This window comes from Ctenocephalides felis, unplaced genomic scaffold (assembly GCF_003426905.1).
Source record: "Ctenocephalides felis isolate EL2017-DRISC unplaced genomic scaffold, ASM342690v1 CF-g0.4_SCAFFOLD_01886, whole genome shotgun sequence".
Classification (NCBI taxonomy): Eukaryota; Metazoa; Arthropoda; class Insecta; order Siphonaptera; family Pulicidae; genus Ctenocephalides; species Ctenocephalides felis.
Genome location: NW_020538040.1, coordinates 136146526 through 136168005, shown reverse-complemented (window position 1 = coordinate 136168005; position 21480 = coordinate 136146526). Strand labels below are relative to the sequence as shown.

Genomic DNA, 21480 nt, shown 5'->3' with positions numbered 1-21480 from the left:
TATAGAGGTTATAAATACAACAATTTAATCTAACTCAAAATTAACAACATATCTTATAAAATAATTAAATAACGTATACCCAAAAAATATTCACAGGTACCGTAACTTAAATAAAAGAGCTCAAAACCAAAAAAAATCTACCAAGTAAAAAAATACTTTACAGTACAAAATTTATGTCTTGTTTAATCATTTTTAATCTAAAAAAAAAAATGCATATGCTATTAATTTAGGATAATGTCTCAACGTATGGACAAGTTAAAAACAATGTTTTTTCACAAAAAAGGAACTTTCTAAAAAAAACAATACTTTTTACAACTTTTTTTGATATTTCACATTTTTTTGAAAATGGTTAAAATCTGAAAATGATGATGAGTTTATATTGAAGAGAAGCCTGTAAAACACTTGTAGTACTATAAAATATTTGAAGTGAATCGGTCCAGTAGAAGTTGAAAAATCGTTTGTATTCGATACAGAGACAGTTTCAAGAAAAACATTTTTAAAATTCCGCGGAGAAAGGAAAAAGGGAGAATTATCGTGGTAAAACAACTATATCTCCGAAAATAATTTAAATTTTGAAAAATTCTTTGGTACCACATATTCTTAAATAGTTAAACTTTGAAAATATCCAAAAAACGAAATCGATTTTTTACTTTTTTGCCAGAATAACCTCTTAAACTATATATCTGCAAGTCGTATGTTATATGGATGGCAACATGTAAATTGTGAATAAACTATAGTGATATGAGTAACGTACGTTGTGTTGTTCCTAATATGTTACCATTATCTAAGTCATTTTATTACGGTCATTGATCTTTAAACCAAAATCCTGCAAATTATGTCGATCAATTCAGCAGCCAACAAGTATGTATCATTACCATAAATGCCCAAATGGCATGTGCGCCCGTGCGTGCTTGTATACGAGTTCAGCTCTCCATGTGAATCGCTGCACACCATACACCTCCACCGTTCGAGATACACCTCACCGCTGCCGCACTCGGAGTACCGCCACCGCACGGCTATATCTATTTTGCCTTTGATCCGTGTAAACTCGCGACCTCAGTTTTAATGAATCATTTGCCAGCGTTCTCTGTATTCAAAGCGGCCGAATCGCTTTGACGGTCGCATCACGTGAGACTAAGCATATTAGGGACGGTTTACATTTTCACGGCTGAGAGAAAAGGGCGCTGAGCGTTCCCTCACACTTCTTTGCATGCGCTAGTGGCAGCAAAGGAACCTTTTCTAACTAGCGGAAAAGCGCAAAAGTTGTACAAATAAACTCATGTGCAGTAGTTTTGGTAAATGACATGTTTGCGTAATTTAGATTTGATAATTCTTTGTCATTTATATATCTTTTTTACGTCTAATAGCACATTACGTTGTTGGTATGGTGTTGGGGGAAGATACACCAAAATCAAAACTGTCGTCATTTTTGGTGGGCATTCTGAAAAATTGGAAAATAAAAAAAATCGTAAACTTTGAAATTATTTTTTAAAATAAACTCTTCGACTGTTTAACTTTTACACAATATATTTTTGAAATGATACCATAAGATCTTAAAATTGGTATATTTTTTCAAAAATGTTTTTATTTGTAAAACAATAATAGGGCAGCCTTTTTTCTTAAAAAAATATGATGTTAGAAAAGTTTCATTTAGAATTGCATATAAATTAGTTTTAAAAACATATATATCTAAACATACTTTTTTGGTTAAATGTTTGGTCTCAACTCTCAACGCTTGCCACTTACTTTAATTACCGCTTGCCACAGGTGCGGTTTCCATAAGTAAACGACGATTTCTGGTGCGGTCTTTATAGTGTGATGGACTTTTTAAAGTAACTTTAAAGTAATATTTCTATTGCCATATCTAAATTCATATTAAAAATGCAAGTAAGTTTTTTTTTATTGTGCTTTTGATCTACTTATTTGCTCGAAAATACCAACATTATTCTTTCACCAACACCATACGTAATATTGCTATTTTATTTAAAACTGCTTCAAATTAAATGCTTTATCTTTATCAACGACATACTATTAATACTTATTGTACTATTATGTCATTTTGAAGAATTATTTGGTGTATATCAATAATTATCATCGTAATAATTCTGCAGACCATCTTAGATTATAATTATTTATCTCTCAGATGACGTCAGTCAATCGTGTTTACCGCAGCCTTGCTGCTCAAAAAGAGCGACAGCAACAAGAATCAGTTATAAATCGGCCCGGGCCACCACCTCCTGGTGACGTAACAGCCGCAGCAGCAGGCTGCTGTCAGCAAACAGCAGCAGCACCTTGGTATCACCAGACTACTGGCGCTATATCCGGAGCAGGAACAGGAACGGGTGCAATGCCCGGACTGCCACCACAGCAATCTCACAGTCCAGCGTGCACAGTACTCCAAGAAAAATTACATCCGAAAGGAGGTAAGTTTTAGTTGATAGCAATATAAATTGTTTTCAAACTCGATAAAAACAAAATAAATTGTGTATATATTGAAAATTTAAATAATCAAAGGAACTTGTCGGATTGTTTTTATTTTAGCGAAAAATTGCGATATTGTTTCGTAAAATATTTATATATGAGCATTTTGCATTTTCTACTTCAAAAATATTTTTATTAACATTATTAGTAACAGCCGCAGCAGCAGGCTGCTCTCAGCAAACAGCAGCAGCACCTTGGTATCACCAGACTACTGGCGCTATATCCGGAGCAGGAACAGGAACGGGTGCAATGCCCGGACTGCCACCACAGCAATCTCACAGTCCAGCGTGCACAGTACTCCAAGAAGGAGGTAAGTTTTAGTTGATAGCAATATAAATTGTTTTCAAACTCGATGAAAACAAAATAAATTGTGTATATATTGAAAATTTAAATAATCAAAGGAACTTGACGGATTGTTTTTATTTTAGCGAAAAATTGCGATATTGTTTCGTAAAATATTTATATATGAGCATTTTGCATTTTCTACTTCAAAAATATTTTTATTAACATTATTAGTAACAGCCGCAGCAGCAGGCTGCTCTCAGCAAACAGCAGCAGCACCTTGGTATCACCAGACTACTGGCGCTATATCCGGAGCAGGAACAGGAACGGGTGCAATGCCCGGACTGCCACCACAGCAATCTCACAGTCCAGCGTGCACAGTACTCCAAGAAGGAGGTAAGTTTTAGTTGATAGCAATATAAATTGTTTTCAAACTCGATGAAAACAAAATAAATTGTGTATATATTGAAAATTTAAATAATCAAAGGAACTTGACGGATTGTTTTTATTTTAGCGAAAAATTGCGATATTGTTTCGTAAAATATTTATATATGAGCATTTTGCATTTTCTACTTCAAAAATATTTTTATTAACATTATTAGTAACAGCCGCAGCAGCAGGCTGCTCTCAGCAAACAGCAGCAGCACCTTGGTATCACCAGACTACTGGCGCTATATCCGGAGCAGGAACAGGAACGGGTGCAATGCCCGGACTGCCACCACAGCAATCTCACAGTCCAGCGTGCACAGTACTCCAAGAAAAATTACATCCGAAAGGAGGTAAGTTTTAGTTGATAGCAATATAAATTGTTTTCAAACTCGATAAAAACAAAATAAATTGTGTATATATTGAAAATTTAAATAATCAAAGGAACTTGTCGGATTGTTTTTATTTTAGCGAAAAATTGCGATATTGTTTCGTAAAATATTTATATATGAGCATTTTGCATTTTCTACTTCAAAAATATTTTTATTAACATTATTAGTAACAGCCGCAGCAGCAGGCTGCTCTCAGCAAACAGCAGCAGCACCTTGGTATCACCAGACTACTGGCGCTATATCCGGAGCAGGAACAGGAACGGGTGCAATGCCCGGACTGCCACCACAGCAATCTCACAGTCCAGCGTGCACAGTACTCCAAGAAGGAGGTAAGTTTTAGTTGATAGCAATATAAATTGTTTTCAAACTCGATGAAAACAAAATAAATTGTGTATATATTGAAAATTTAAATAATCAAAGGAACTTGACGGATTGTTTTTATTTTAGCGAAAAATTGCGATATTGTTTCGTAAAATATTTATATATGAGCATTTTGCATTTTCTACTTCAAAAATATTTTTATTAACATTATTAGTAACAGCCGCAGCAGCAGGCTGCTCTCAGCAAACAGCAGCAGCACCTTGGTATCACCAGACTACTGGCGCTATATCCGGAGCAGGAACAGGAACGGGTGCAATGCCCGGACTGCCACCACAGCAATCTCACAGTCCAGCGTGCACAGTACTCCAAGAAGGAGGTAAGTTTTAGTTGATAGCAATATAAATTGTTTTCAAACTCGATGAAAACAAAATAAATTGTGTATATATTGAAAATTTAAATAATCAAAGGAACTTGTCGGATTGTTTTTATTTTAGCGAAAAATTGCGATATTGTTTCGTAAAATATTTATATATGAGCATTTTGCATTTTCTACTTCAAAAATATTTTTATTAACATTATTAGTAACAGCCGCAGCAGCAGGCTGCTCTCAGCAAACAGCAGCAGCACCTTGGTATCACCAGACTACTGGCGCTATATCCGGAGCAGGAACAGGAACGGGTGCAATGCCCGGACTGCCACCACAGCAATCTCACAGTCCAGCGTGCACAGTACTCCAAGAAGGAGGTAAGTTTTAGTTGATAGCAATATAAATTGTTTTCAAACTCGATGAAAACAAAATAAATTGTGTATATATTGAAAATTTAAATAATCAAAGGAACTTGACGGATTGTTTTTATTTTAGCGAAAAATTGCGATATTGTTTCGTAAAATATTTATATACGAGCATTTTGCATTTTCTACTTCAAAAATATTTTTATTTGCGCGTATTACGTACAATTCATTCGACAAAAGGCACAAAGGCAAACCGTGAATATCGCATTCTGCGTACTATTAAAAAACAAAAAATATATATTCAATGTATTCTCTTTGTGGAGTTTTCAACAAAGAGGAACATTCAGGATAGCCCTCAAACGATTTTTTGCACGAGTCGGATAAGAACAGCTTCGGAAATATTTCGCGTAGCTTTTAATACAATTGCAAGAGCGGTTCGAATTTTAAAATCACATCTCAAGTATATCTGTTTAAAAGTATGTGGATTAAAAGTATTTTATTGAGTTGGAAAAATATCTTCAACTATATCTGTCTACTACTTTTATTGATATTGTTTTATTTTTATGTAATATATAATTTACGTAGGTTGATAGTCCTGACATCTTTGAATAAACATTTTAATGTAGAGGAGCGAGGGGTTTGTTGTAACAGTTTTTTTTTTAAATTATATATTTTGCGATCCACTGATTATATTTGTACAAAATAAATATCAATAAACACGAAACTATTCCTCTACCGAATCAAATAAAAATAAATTCATTACTGCTGTTCATGATTTCGCAATTAATCAATTTTTAGGAAAATTGCGGCGTTACAACTTACCCCGCATTTGGGGCTAGTAGTAACAATAAAAAATGACAATATTTCTGATAATAAATTCTTTATTTGATTTTAATAAAATTGACTTGTTTCAAAGCAATTATTTTCATAAATCAACGTGAACTATATTTAATACCACTAAAATGTCTCCTGCAGAATTTACATATGCTCACTGCTCACATCTTACAACTATACGTTTCATCCAATGTTCTTCACTTGAATCTGTATAGGCTCACTTTAAACCAGATTAACCATTCTTGTAGTTACAACTAGCCTACAAGGTTCTGTTACAACTAATCTCATTTATTGCATTATTAATCAAGTTAACTATTTAAACAACTTAGTAGTCACCAAAATTGTTGCACACATGTTACACATCACCAAATATTGATGAATTTGAAACAAAATAAGAAATATAATATTTAGCCCTTTCGACTCGGATGCCGCCGCTCCGGAATACCGTTGCGCTCGGAATTTTATAAATAAATATATAACAAAATTAATTTATTAGCTCATGATCCCTATAATTCTAATAAAGATCTGTGAAGAAATGATTTTTTAAACAATATAGCATGGTTTTGAGTGCATTTTTTTTTAATTTTCAAAATTTTCTATTTTATTATCATAATAACTATATTTAAAAGCAATATAACCACATTTTGAAAAAATCCGATACAAAAAAAAATCCGAGTTGAGAGATAAGTATAGCACTATAATATTCCGAGCGCAGCGTGCCGACTGGCAGTCCGACTCCCGAGTCGAAAGTGTTAAAACTAGGCGATAATAATAGCGCAAACTGAAATATTATGATAGTACAATTTCACATTGCCTGACAAAAATGACACGGCTGCTCACTTTCGTATACTGCGTCGGCCTGCTGGTCATTGGCAATGTTGACCTAATGCGGGAGTGCTTACATTTCTTCCAAACGAGACAAAGAAACATTTTAATATCGTTTAAGATCCTATTGAAGAAAACTTACTTACCCCTGTTACAATAAGTCCCTACTATAATTATTTAAAAAATACGTACAATATTTTTGCTTATTAATTCAATTATTCATTTATTACAATAAATTTGTGTAAAGGGTAGGGCGGGGCACAAAGGTAAGTTTTAATTTATCTCTTGTAAAATTGTTTTTTATTATCTTAATTTACTTTTGTATGCACTCTTTTTTAATGTTTACACCTTTGCCAGGGTAAAGGTTCAGTTGGTCTCTTTACCCCACCCACGTGTAAGCTTTTATAGAGATTATATAAAAAAAACATTTGTATCGAACTTAAAACTAACGTTACATCTTACAAAACAATTAAATAACGTATACTTAAAAATTATATAAAAGTTTCGTATACTAAACAACAGTGCTGACAACCAAACATTACCGTTTATCTCCCGATAGCAACCTCATAAGAATGGAGGTGATGGCTAATTACACATCTTTTTGTCTCTACTTTTAAATATTATTTTCAAAAAAATCTTGTTTTTGAAATATCGGTGATGGGCCTTTTTACACGCGGATCTTTAAGCTCCGTTCTACCTTTTTTTTTTAATTAAATTTGTATGTAATAATCAGAATAAAGTAAATAATTCTATGAGCTACCGCGAGAACACAATCTAAACAAATCTATAATGTAAAGTAAAGAAAAAACTAGTGGGGCGCATGGCATTGTGCCTTAAGGCAAATTGCTTACGGAACTTCCCGTGCCGTAACGAAATGTTCGAGAAATATTGATTTTTTTTAAATAGATTATTATAAATACTGTAACATTTATTGATAATATTATTAATAATAATAATGTCTAATATTCATTTATAAGAATTATATAAACTGAATTACAAAGTTAAAGTTATTTATTTAAAGTATATTAGTGATCTCTAAAACTTTAGCCAGAATTAAAATTGGAATCCTAATTATTTTCAATATACAAAAAAATGACATTTTTTTCCAAAAGCAATTGTTTTGTCAACACAAGCAGAAAGTTTTTTGAATCATTCAATTCGGATGCTTATTTCTCTCAAAAACTGCCATTTCTTGTATATTCAGCTCAGTATCTTTGAAATGGCTGGGCCTGCTTTTGCCAACAACTAATAACCACTTCTCCTAATCATTACTAATTGAATGTTTTTTAGATCATTCAAATCGGATGCTCCGTTCTCTCGAATAATCGATTTCTATTTTCTGCACTCTTTGCTCGTTATCTCCGTAACGGCTGGACCTGCCTTTGCCAAAAACTAATCAGCACATCTCCTTATCAATAGAAATGGAATGTGTTTGAATCATTCACATCGGTTGATCCGTGCGCCCGAAAACGTGAACGAAAAAATGCGGACATACAAAACACACACACACACATCCATTTTTTCTGAGGTATGCCAAAATGTTCAGAAACCTCTAAAACGTGAAGATATGGAAAAAAAATTATTTTCGATTTTTATCGATTTCCTTACCCTATTCGATTCGTTTGATTTACTTACCCTACGGGAAGTTAATACCCTACGGGAAGTTAAAAATAAATAAAAATAAATAAATAACTATAATAATAATAACAAATAAATAGAAATAATAATCATAAAAATTATTAAAAAAAAAATAAATAAAAATTAATAATGATAATCAATATAATAATAGAATAGAAAACTGTTCTATTCAGTTAACTAATTAGTTTATTAAATAAATTAATATAAATTATATGGAAATTTCGAATAGTGCTGAAACTATGTGGTTTGATACCCTATATTAATTCAAACATCTTTACAAATTATATTATTTTGTATCCACTTGCTTATGAAAAAATCATGTTATCGTTTTATATAGAATGTTCAAGAGATCTCGACCTTTCCTTCTATTTATCTAAGAGCTTGTTTTATTTGCGTACATTTGTTTAATATAATAATCTTCAAACATCGTCCCCCTTGTTTCTGGCGAAAGCCCGGAGCAGGGCGGAGTCCCGCGCGATTTTTAACCGAAGTGTCACTTAAAGAAACACGCAGCGATCATCTGCGCCACAGTGTTGCAAACACCCGCGGTTGCTTACTTTGCCTACTGCTACGCACACTGGATTTAATCCGATCCATAGATAAGTAAACAATATTCTCAAATCACCGTGAAACGTTGACGGCGTTAGAACGGCGATCGTCGAAACAAGCAATAAGTCCGCACACGTGTCGGGCACGAGGCAGCGTTACGCTAATATCCCGGTCGTAACGCTTCAGCCCTCACACCGTAGACATCACTGCGTCAACCCACTACTTTGAAAAAGGCCCGGATTTTAATTCTCATTCATTTTGCAATAAAATCCAAACGGGACAAGCTGAAATCTGTTCCTTGAAATGAGCTTTTCATGAGAATCGGTAAAAAATAGTCAGATGAATAAATTTTATAAAATGTTATATTTTTTAAATTCGTTCAATATTTTTATTGATCACTGATTTCATTTGGTAATAAAATTCTACAGAAACCTCTTAAGAACCGTAGCTATTCATCAGTTTTATACACAGTTCTTTAAAAAATAGGCAAAACTAGCTGTAAGTGGAATTCTGTCTTAAGGCAATTAAGGCATCGTGCCTTAAGGCGAATTGCTGGAACTTCCCGTACCAAAAATTATTATTTTTTTAAAAACAATTAACATTTTTGAAAAAGTTTTACTTCGAAAAAATAAGATTTTTGAGTAACTATAAATTGGACAAAAAATTACTTTTTTTTGAAAAAAAAAAATTTTTTTTTTATTTTGACATATTTTGGAAGATCTAAACTTTTTTTCAAAGCAATCGTACTGCTTTAACTTCATAAAGACGAACTATCAAAGCGCGTAAGCGCCGCAACGCCGTCTAACGCGTAAACATTGGTACGGAACCTATAGGAATGTAAACCAAATTTATACTTATTGTTAAAATCTCTAAAAAATATCTGATAATTTGATGTGCATATGTCTAATGATCATTTTTGACCGCCAAATGGCATTTTTTTTTTACTTTTTTCATTAGATCTCCGAAACCGCTAGACCTGCCTTTATGAAAATTTGATCGGTTCTTCATCTTGTCAATACAAGTAAAATGTTTTTTGAATTATTAAAATCGGACGCTCCGTTTTCTGAAAAACTGAGTTATCGTTTTTGGCACTTTTTGCCCCGTATCTTCGGAACGGCTAGACCTGCCTTTGCCAAAAACTAATCAGCACGTCTCCTTATCAATACGAATTGAATGTTCTTTGAATTATTCAAATCGGTTGATCGGTGTGTCGGCCCGAAATCGTCGACGAAAATTTGTATCCGCACATACATACACACACATACATACATACCTACATACATACATACATACATACATACACACACACACACACACATACATCCATTTTTTCTAAGGTATGCCAAAATATTCAGAAACCTTTGAAACGTCGAGAAATGCAAAAATTTTCATTTTCGATTTTTTTGCGATTACTATAACTTGCCCTACGGGAAGTTAAAAATATAAAATGTTCAATTTTACAAACTGATTATTATTTTCTGGGAATTGATCAAGGAAAAATATTATATACTAGCTGACCCGGCAAACGTTGTTTTGCTAAATAAGGTATTTTCAAAACCATTTCTCGAGAATCAAAAATATTAATACTTTAAGTGCATAAGGATGTGTTGTTTGAATGATGTATACAATTAAGTATTATAAAAACAATAAAACCCATTAGTTTGTCTATATTTTGTCAATACAATCAAACTGCAAGTTTTATACACTTTCTATAGAAAACATCGTATAATCCAATCCGAGTCTTTTTTGGTCTTTCGGCTTATTAATTACGTTTCAAGTTTTTCAGATTCTTTTTGGATTCTGGATTTTGTGTATAATTGTAAATAATACTACTGAGCTTATACAAAATTTTCAAATTTTTGCGAGGAGAGATAAAAAATGAATTAAGTATTTCTTCTTTGACCTGCTTTTTGAAAAGTTTCAAGTTACATTCGATGAATTAAAGTAAATTTAATAAAAAGTATATATGTAGAGCAGGGCGAGGCACAAAGGTCCAACTTGACTTTGAGCAAATATAAACTATATTGTGAAAACCATAACAATTATATAACAACAAATAAGACATATCAAACGAACAATTATCTGACTACGTTCAGTAAACTGACTTCTACTTCATCATTGTAGAAATGTGGTTTTTTGATGTCTTCCAAAAATTTGTTATCTCGACATTTTTATCCTATATGCGGGGTAACTTGTAACGGGCAGGTGGCAAAAGGTTTAAAGCCTTATTATAATTTTAAAGGTATTTTACAAAATAATTACATTTTTAACTAATGCTAAAACTACCAACGGAAGAAAGTACTTTTATTATGGATTTTCAAAGATTACCGTTTATCTCCCCCATTTCAAAGATTATCGTTTTCAAATTAAGTTTGTAGCTGGCTATACATCTTTTTTCCTCTACTTTCAAATATTGTTGTTAAACAATGCTTAACTTTACTGATTTTTGGCACATCAGTGGTGGACCTTTTTAATCCCGGACCTTCATATATTAATATCTATTCTGCGATAAATTCTGGGAAATTATAATTGAAAAAATGTTATTCGACAAAATGTCCATTTGATCGATACCAAATTTAGGTTCTGAATTTAAATAAGATAAATAAAAAATAATATAACCTAAAAAATGTTTTATAAATACCAATGAGTATCTAATTATACAAATGAGATCTTTCAGAGCACCGTGTTTGAGAAAAATATGTCAAAAAGTGCATTTTCATATTAACATATCAAAAAAGTTTATATTTTGAGTCTCTAGTAACACTTGCGGCCCGTTTACTAACGTTTTTGTATATAAATAAAACTACAAACAAAACTACTTACTACAAATTTATCATAAATAAATAATATTTGCGTAAAGCATCCTATTAAACGTAATTGAACATCATCTGTCAAAAGCGTTTGACATTTCACGAAATTGCCACCGTCCATTGTTCTATTTAAATTACGCTTCTACAAAAATTTTCAAATTAAAAATGTAAAGTTTCTACGCGGATTTGAAATAATTTCTCATCTTTTGGACTTTCTCTGGATTGGCACGAATTTTTCAAGACTAAGACTGGCCAAATCGATGCAGCCGTTTTCGAGTTTTATTCGGACATTTGAAAGAAAGCTCCATTTTTATATATAAGATAGTGCAAATACGCCGCAACAAATCTATAAACATTTGGCAACAGCCATGATTCCAGCACATATATTTTAAGATGATTCCAATATATATCCTTCAATAATTTACAAAAAATGTAACATATTTATTTACTTTAAAAAAATCATTCATGTATTTTTCATGATTTTCTTACTATCATGCTTTCTAATATAACCATAAGCAAATATTCCAACAAAAATGTATGTAGGTACTTATACAAGTCATATAAGACCACTTATTTGAAATGAAAGTTGTGCGTCTAAATCTCGGTGGTAGTTTAATATATTCAGGAAGCAGCGATATCAATTATGGTAATAGGTAAATGTACCAAAGTATTTTTTTTAAGTTAGTTATTTCAAATCATATATATATATATATATATATATATATATGTATATATATATATATTATAATTATTTCAAACATACGGTAGGACGGCGCACAAAGGTCCAATTTGACTTTAAGCAATTATATTGTGTAAACCAAACTAATTATATTACAACAAATGCCAAACACATGCCAACCAAACAACAATCTGACTATGTACAGTAATTATGAGTATGAATTAGCTAGAAATTCATTATTGTAGAAATGTATGTTTTGCTGTTTTTTTTTTCAAAAAATTGTCACTTGGTCTTGCTTGTTAACATATCGGTTCGCCCTCAAATATTGTTAAAAAAAATTATCTGTACTTGCTTTTGAAGTTTCGCTGGTGGACTTCTCTGTCCGTGAACCTTTATGCCCGACATATATATATATATATATATATATATATACTAGCTGACCCGGCAAACGTTGTTTTGCCATAAAAAATATGTCTAGTATACAACTAATTGATTGCAAATTGGTATGTAAGTGAAAGGGGCAGCTAACAAAAAACACATGAATAGTTTATCCACATATAAATGTTTCTGGATAATAGTAATAGTCTTTGCAAGAACCAACCTAATCTGAAACTGATTCTATTTATATCAATTAGCACATTTACAGTTTTAAGATATTTATATATAATTACTGCGCTTTTGATTAATTCATTAATTTTTGATTTACGAAGTAAAACCCGATAATTTATTTCTAAATTATACTATTTGGCCCAGCGAATTGACTAATATTTATGCTTTAAATGCTTATTTATAGTATATTTTTGATTATGTATATGTATTTACACATACCTATAGTATGCAATTAATATAACTTTTATTCATTGATATTTTATTTCGTACTATAATTCTTAGCAGTAATAATATACATTTTAAAAATTGTTTCATTTTCTGTGTTAATTTGTTTAACGCCAGATCTAACTAATTTTATATTTTAATTTTCGCTACTGCCCCTGACCATGAAACATACATGGTCTGTTCAAAAAGTACCCGGAATTACTAATAATTAAATTTCGCGGGTCTGGAGTGTCTGATTGTCAAAAATTTTTTTTTATTGTGTTGGTATACATGCCCCTAAAGTATGATGAAATTTTCAGCTATATTCACTGTTTACTTTGTCTGTGGTAGTCGCTAAGGTTCGACGTGTTTTTCTGAGCTCGGCGATTTTTACAATGGAAGAATTGAAAAAGTCAAAGAATTTGTATTAAATTTTGCGTAAAAAATGAAATAAAGTGTTGCAAAGTGCAAAAAATCACCAGATATGGCTCTGTGTGACTTTTTCCTATTCCCAAAGTTGAAGAGACCCATGAAAGGACGGCGGTTTTCCTCGATTGAAGAAAATCGCCGAGAGTGCTCAAGGACATATCAAAAAGTGAATATCAAGGGTGCTTCGAAAATTGGAAAAAACGCTGGCATAAGTGTATTATATCTGGGGGGGACTACTTTGAAGGGGACCACATTAATGTAGACGAATAAATAAATATTTTTTTGAAAAAACGAAAATTACGAAAACTTTTTGAACAGACCTCGTATATTTATTAAATTGAAATTCAGTAATACACATTAAATTTCATAAACAATCCATCAATTCAAAATTGGCAACATAAAGTTACATAATATTTATTAATTTATTTTTTATTAATTTATTTAGTCGATAATAATATATAATCTTTAAGTGGATTCACATAGAAACGCAGTATAAACCGATGCATTCAAATATTACAATATAATCCTAGAACAACTTTTCTTTGTACTGTTTGTGTTGCGTACGCCTCAGCTGATAAGGGTCTACTGTACCCAACGTTATCGCTCGAATTGTTTGTAAGTCGTTGCTCTAGATAAGATCAAACTGATTATACGATTCACTTAACAAATTACCAAAAATATAATATTTCGGCTATAAATTGAAACTTTTAATATACCCTATGTCCTAAATGGGATCTACATGCACACGGTGAGCAAAACAAATTTCAAATCAGTTCAGTATTTTAGGCGTTCATCGCGGACAACACCTGTGACACTAAATTTATATATATTAAGATATATATATATATATATATATATATATATCTTATATATAAAATTCTTCTGTAACAATGTAAGTTTCATTAATACTCCTAAACTATAATTCGGATTTTCATGAATCTTCCTGAAGTTTGTTCGGGAAATTTTCTAGAATGTTTCGATTCACAGAAATATAGTTAGATTGTAGAAATAAATGAAAAAAAATACAAAAAACCGCTTATCATTGTTTGACCTTTAAAATATTTAAGGCATGGTTTGACATTAAAAACAAATGACAACTGTCATTTGCCAATCATTTCTATTCACTTGCAATATTAAAATATAATAAATTCATGATTATAAATAAGGAAAATGTAATGTCTACATTATTATTGCCGAAAAGCAGCTGAGATGTGCCAAAAATTAAATTAATATAAGATGCAAATAATATAACATGCGTTTGACAGTCTGCGCATGCGTCTGGCGCGCACGGCGAATCATGTTCTCAACTGCGCGTTGTTTGCTTTTGCTTGCAAAAATTTTGTTTGCGCACTTTGCGAACAGATTCGCCGTACGAATTCGTGCGAAGAAGACGAGCCATAAGTGATTGCGCTCAAAAATATTCAATTTGCAGTTGTTTTGCTATACTAAGTCACAACACAAAAAAAAATATTTAGAAGTTTCATTGATTCAAAAATGCATATGTTTGTCATTGGGTACGGAATATTTACTCAATGGAGCGCTTTCGGTCTGAACTTTTTTTGACTGTTTTCCATTTCGTTTGGAATTTTGGAACTAGGTTTATCTTACTCTTCAGATGTGAAAACAATTTAGACTTCTTTACCACTTCTCGGGTGGATGACATTTCTTTTCAGTGGTGTAATTTTACTTTTTTCAAAATAACGTTGGATATCGATAAAAGAACTAATTATAAGAGAAAAATGTTTAATAATGTTTTTCAAAAAAGCAAATACTTTTCAAGTTACTGGCTACTGAAAATTTGTTTCTTTTTTGCGTTTTTCATCGTTTTTTGCTAATATCTTCAAAAATATACATTTTAACGAAAATCATGTAATGAACATGAAAATTATATCAATAAAAATTTTAATAAATCGCTATTTTACAGTGTTTTAGGAACAATATTAAGTTAATTATGAAAATGGGTTTTTATAGTTCTCATAATAAGCTTCAAAAGAAGTACTTCTGCGTGTAAATTGAGTGAGCTATCATGCAATTAAAAGACGCATGAATTTTTTTTTTCATTTAAATCAAATAGTTTATGAGTGCCATTACCACCAAAATTAAAAATAATCGTTTTCCATCTAGAATTAACTTGGTTTGAGAGATCTTGATGGATTCTAGAAAATACCATAACGTTAGTACAATTGATTTTAAAAAAACTCATGATTTTATAAAGAAATCCATTTAATAAAACAACCAATTTCTCATTATAATATCTCTGAAAGAATACGTATAAAAGTATATATATGAAAATTCAAGATATTTTTCAGACTAATTATTGGTTTTTATCATTTGTTGTTACACAAATATTGATAGAGTTCTAATTGTTTAAAGAGTTCGCGGCTGTCCAACCGGAGTGTCTTTCGAGCCCTTTAACCCTTCGCCGTTTCAAAATAAGAAAAGTTACGGTAAAATTTATGATAAAGAAAGTTGTAGCTCATTTAATCACCTTTAAAATAGTATATTACAAGTTATGATAAAATCAGAATTAAGAGTTATAATCCAATTAATGTGGGGGGTGGTGACGAATTTGCAAATTGTTTTTACTTCTGAACTCAAGATTAAGATTAGCTGGGCATACGCTTCTTTCCTCTTCATTTACTGCAATAATTTTGTTGATAGTAGGTTTGATAGAGTACATGTGAACAAAATTTGACAAATTAATTCACTTCAAATATGAACGTAAGTAATAATGTATATTGAATTATTAGTGTGAAAAATGCAATTTAGATATTAAAATACTAAAAGCCAGTTAAAATATGGTACGAAATTATAAAAATTGTAGGCAACATTATTGAAGCAGAAAGGCTATAAAAATCCAAGGTGATATTGTACCTTGACCGCACGCTATATATTAATTCTTTCTGAATTTGTTATACTTTTTGAAAGATTTTAATTTTCAACACGTGTATCTATGCTATGACAATAAATACATGGTGATAAATTTGGAAAATAATGTTTTAGCCGTGAATAAACAAAAAATCATTCATTTAAACATCCCCATCTACAGGTATGTCTGAAAATATTGTATAACCCTTAAATTCAATAAAATAAATTGAGCTATTGGAAATAAATTTGTTCTATAAATCGCAGTGTATAATTTTTAATATATAATTTTATTGAATATATTTTAATATTTGTTAAATGGATAATTAAAGTGTTAACTGGGGGAATTGAGAATAATCATTTTATTTGAAACAGTACTACATTTAACATCACTCATATATTGGTGTAAATAGTAACTCGAAAAAAAATAATGATTATTTTTAACTGAACGGTATAAATATTAGTATAGGATATTAAAAAACGTAGAGGTGAGTACAGGACAACGTCTGTCGGGTCATCTAGTATATATATAAACCTCGTGTCACGATGTTGGTTTGCGATGGACGCCCAAACTACTGAACCGATTTTGAAATTTATTGGCTCATCGTGTGCATATATATCCAACTTAGGTTATAGGAAATTTTGAAAAGTAAATTTGAAATATAAATATATAATTTTTGACAGAAAATAACCAAAAAAAAACAAAACACTAAAATGTCAAATGTCAAAATTTATGGAAAATTCGAGAAAAAAAGATTTATAATTTAAAAAAAAAATTGACAGTTCAAAAAATATAATTCAAAAACATATACATATATAGATATGTCCAACATTTATATCCGAATTAGATGAAATGCTATATTCAAAATCACAATTTATAGTTTTAAAACTAATTAAAAATCAATGTTTATAAATTTAAATAAATGTTAACCTGAAAAACGTCAAATGTCATTTGTCAATATTTATGAAAATAATTATATAAATAGATTTACAATTTATAGTTATTTGATAAGCTTACCAAATTATTTCGTATACCAAAACTTCATCAAAACCTTATAGATCAGAGATCACAATAAAAAAGCGGCATATTGAATTTCAAATTAATCATAAACTAAAAGGGTATTGGCGTGTTTCCATACAGAATTGGCCCCACCCTGGTATTTAAATTATTTTGATGCCATTTTATAGGTATTTTTGAGAAAATTCGATATACCAAATTTCAAATCCGTAGCTCATCATTTGGCCGAGATATCAGTGAAAACATGTGAAAGTGGTCCCTTTTTTCAAACTCACTTTTTGTCGGAAATATAAGAGATATCGAAAAACTGTTTACGTCATTCTATTTGTACTGATCTTGTTTATATTATTTATGATGATTAATGTTAAAAAATTGTCATTTACTGGATGAAAAGTTGAAAATAAGTTTTCATTTGAAATTTTCGACCAGTACGGTTGATTTGACTACTTTCTAAATAGCATCATTTTAAAGCCTGTATATTTTACTTTTATTATCCAAAATTATATTTAAATCAAAGTGGAACTTTTTATAAAAAGTTGAAAAAACCGAAGGTAGTACACGCGGAACCCGTAGAATATCCGTGCAAGTAGCGTCTCTCAATAGCAAACCAGTGCACATTGCGCTTGGCGCGCATCGGAACATATTCTATATAAAGGTAATACTTATTTAAAAAATAAAACTAGATATATACATTTATGTCTTTTATATTCATATATTTATGTATATAATTTTTGTGGTTATATATTTATATACAATGTTTTTTTGTTTTGAAATTATACCTAAAACTTTATTTGCTTTTTATATTTTATATTTTATATTGTTACTGTATATTATTTTATAACGATAGAAATACATATCCATTTACTATAGTAATATGGAAGTTAAGTTACGAAGTTATTAAGACACTTTTAATCGTAGTCGCTATCATTGTTAGTAGAAACTGTAGTTCTTCCTGTTGTAAATATTATGTCTGTTCTGATGTCGGTCAATGTTCTGTGATCATTGTTTGCCCTTGATTTTTGTTTTTTGAGTTATTATCGTATTGTTTCAATCGTTTGATAAGGTTCTGTCCTGTTTCGCCAATATAGGTGGAATCACAGTCATTGCAAGATATTTTATAGACCACATTAGATACTCGTTCTAAACTAGTGCGCGGCTTTTTAATTGAGAAGAGGGAGTTGAGAGTTAAATCGATGTTGCATACTAAACGGAGATTTGCGTTATAAAAAAGTTTTTTCCACATCGGATAAATTTTTATCCGATGATCACAGAACATTTAAAACTAATTAACCATACATTCAATTTTTATAACGCAAAGGTTCTTCATCACGAGTCGAAAGTCTCACAAAGGCGTTTTTCAGAATCAGCCTATATTTTCTTGAACAGAAATTATTGTTTAAACAAACGTACGGACGCCAGCTTCATTTGCAAAAATTACCAATTTGTTCTAAATAATGTTTCCCAATTCATATCGAATACCTAACACCACGGTTTGCACAACACTATCACGCACACTCGCATAGCGCGCCAAGACGTTGGGTCAAACACAAGCACATGTGGTTTGTTTTTTCTAAAAATTTTGACTTCCATCTCGGACACTTACAAAAAATATTATTCTGTATGGCACTGGCCTCGGATGCACGTGTATTACGGATAATATTTTATTTATTAATCACTTTTTATCTTTTATTCTTTTTATTATAAAAAAAAGAAATTACTGACAGTTAGTGCTTGTCTTTAATTATTAATTTGTACAAGTTATATTAATATGTGTTAGTGATAATATAAATAATTCTAGTAAGTAATGTTTTATGCAATTCTCTTTAGTTAAAACTTTTCTTTTTTACTATTGTTTATGTATATTCAATTTGTAACGTTACTTTCTGTTTTTTTTTTCTTCTTTTTTTAAATTGTAGAACCACTGAAGATGACGTAGAATTTTACGTCGAAACGTATGGAAGAATAAAGATGTTTTGAAAAAAATCTTTACTTTACTTATTTTTCACTTGATGTTACGCCCTCCAAGAAATCAATCATATATATATATATATATATATGTTTTTTGTTGAAGTATAAGCTGAAGGACCAGATAGAATTAGTGGCTCTATCGACCGTTTAAAATGTAAATATTGATTAATAACAAATAGATTTACACTTATTTATTTATAGAATATAATTTACACTGTTTGTATGATAAAGTTTTAGTATTGATATAATATTGGATTATTTGAATGTGATAGCTTGGCGACCGGGTCTAGGCTATGTTAATAGTTTCGCGACTGGATTTAGACTATGTTATTAGTGCCGGCTTCAGGTATCTAGAGGGCAACTTTATTGCCGATCTTGGGTCGCAAATGTCCATGCATCGTTGGAAGATACAATTCTTTTACTGCTAAAATTAATGCGACGTTGTCACGTCTATTTTGGCGTAAACATACTCCCGCCCTTGAAATAATATAGTGTATATGATTTCAAAATTAAAATTATAGTTTAGCACTCAAAGTTATTTATAGTCTGTTGTTTGAATTAAATTGTCTACGACTTTTGTAATACACCAATTTGATTAACCGCACGTTTAACTACACCAATTCTCCAGTCTTGATTGTTACCACGCGCACAAGTTGATCATCTCCTGGGTGTGTGTCCAGAAATCGCCTCAATCGCCAATGTAGTGAAGGTAAATTGTCCTTTCTGACCACTACTAAATTCCCATTTCAGCTGTTTACGATAGTTGTACTTGCCATTTGTCGTAGTCTGCAACCATGGCGCATTTCTTGTACTCTTGTTGCACAAGTTTTTCTTTGAAGTTCCTGGTGTTGAGCAAGGGTGTTTCCAAGAATATCAAGCATTGATGGATAGGGAGTTGAGATTGAGGATTTTAAATATGGAAGTGATTAGGAATTAATGGATCATAATTTGCGGATTGGAGCTTATGAGATTGGTTTCGAGTTCAATATTGTTCCGATATGTGTTTGAACCGTATAGAAATACCGCAAAGAATTAGAATTAGGAAAGAATTTCGAAAATTTACAAAATTTCTTTAGATGAGCTTTATATGAAAATTTGATGGTATATGAAACCACGATATAGTATATTTGACTATATTATTTATAATCTTGTTTTAGTTTATTTATTTTGCAAACTTTATAAGGTTTTAAGATTAGTTTCCTTATTTAAATATAATTTACAAGATTCATGCGTTGCGTCAAAATTGTGTTAAAATTGCTATCAAACCATTTACCGTTAAACCAGATATTAGTTCGATTATAAATGTATTTTGTATTTTTGTAAAATTCGATTAGAAATGTATTTTGTATTTAATAGATATGCGAAAATATAAGTCATAAAAAGGCCTTCATTTTTCATACACTCTTGTTTAGTGATATTCTTTTGTAACTAAGAATTCGCATGTAAATGAAGATTAATGCGGGATAGTACAAATGTAGATATATTGCCCGTTAATGATTAATATATGTGTGTTGCATTTGGAAACATGTACATATTTAAGTAAGTTTTTAGTTCCTATAGGCTAATAGATATTTGTGCAAAGTGGTGATATGATTTTTTAAATGTTCATGTTTAGGTATGGAAAATTGATAGACGAGTGGAATTTTGGACAACGCTATGGGGTGACATTTGTTTAGATTAAATTCAAGTATTTGGTCTGAACCCCAACGTGCAAAATTCCATTTTCAATTTATAATAGTATACATGTATTTAAGTTTTGGATAATTGTATGATGCGTACGCAAGTTCTTGATTGTAATTATGTCTTGCTTGACTGTCATATTTTGTGATAATTGATCTCGTGAATTATTAATAGAGCATGCAATGTCCTATTCTTTGTTGATTTAGTATTATTTTTCACACGTTTAAATTTAATTGTAATTTAGGTGTATTATTTTTTACACGTTTACGTTTAATTATAATTTAAGTGTATTATTTTTTACACGTTTAAGTTTAATAAAATTGTAACAATTTGAATCGCGCGTTGCAGCTATATGTCAATATAGACCTTGCCACTAAATGATGTTTTTAATAGATTATGTAGAGCACTTGCGTGAAATGGAGTTTGCTTGTCTTTCTTATGATTCGACATGCAACCAATAGTTTGCGTATGTTTCGGTTTGAATAAAAATTTTTATTGGCAAAAAGAGTTGTATGTAAAATAGAGATTTTATTCCCATAAGGATGATACTAAAATCGCTCCAATATAATTTTTTATCAAACGCAATATTTAATGCGTATTTCATTTTTTGTGCAAGAGTTGCTAATAATTGTGCCGTATTTAGCTTGAGGTATTTATGTGCGATATTTTTTAATAGAGTTATCCTAGATCTTGCTACCATTAGGTTTATTTTATAGCTAGAATTTAATCTGATATAAA

At 30.8% G+C, this 21480-nt stretch overlaps 1 protein-coding gene across 1 annotated transcript in view; it reads left to right on the top strand.

The window, feature by feature from the left end:
* The first annotated feature begins 2143 nt into the window (after nt 1–2143).
* The window catches only part of LOC113375961 (fibroin heavy chain-like), a 125640-nt gene continuing 106303 nt past the window's right edge, over nt 2144–21480 (top strand). The window contains exons 1-7 of the mRNA XM_026615898.1: nt 2144–2423; nt 2630–2791; nt 2998–3159; nt 3366–3542; nt 3749–3910; nt 4117–4278; nt 4485–4646. Coding sequence (XP_026471683.1) covers nt 2144–2423; nt 2630–2791; nt 2998–3159; nt 3366–3542; nt 3749–3910; nt 4117–4278; nt 4485–4646 — 1267 coding nt within the window. The remainder of the gene's footprint in view (nt 2424–2629; nt 2792–2997; nt 3160–3365; nt 3543–3748; nt 3911–4116; nt 4279–4484; nt 4647–21480) is intronic.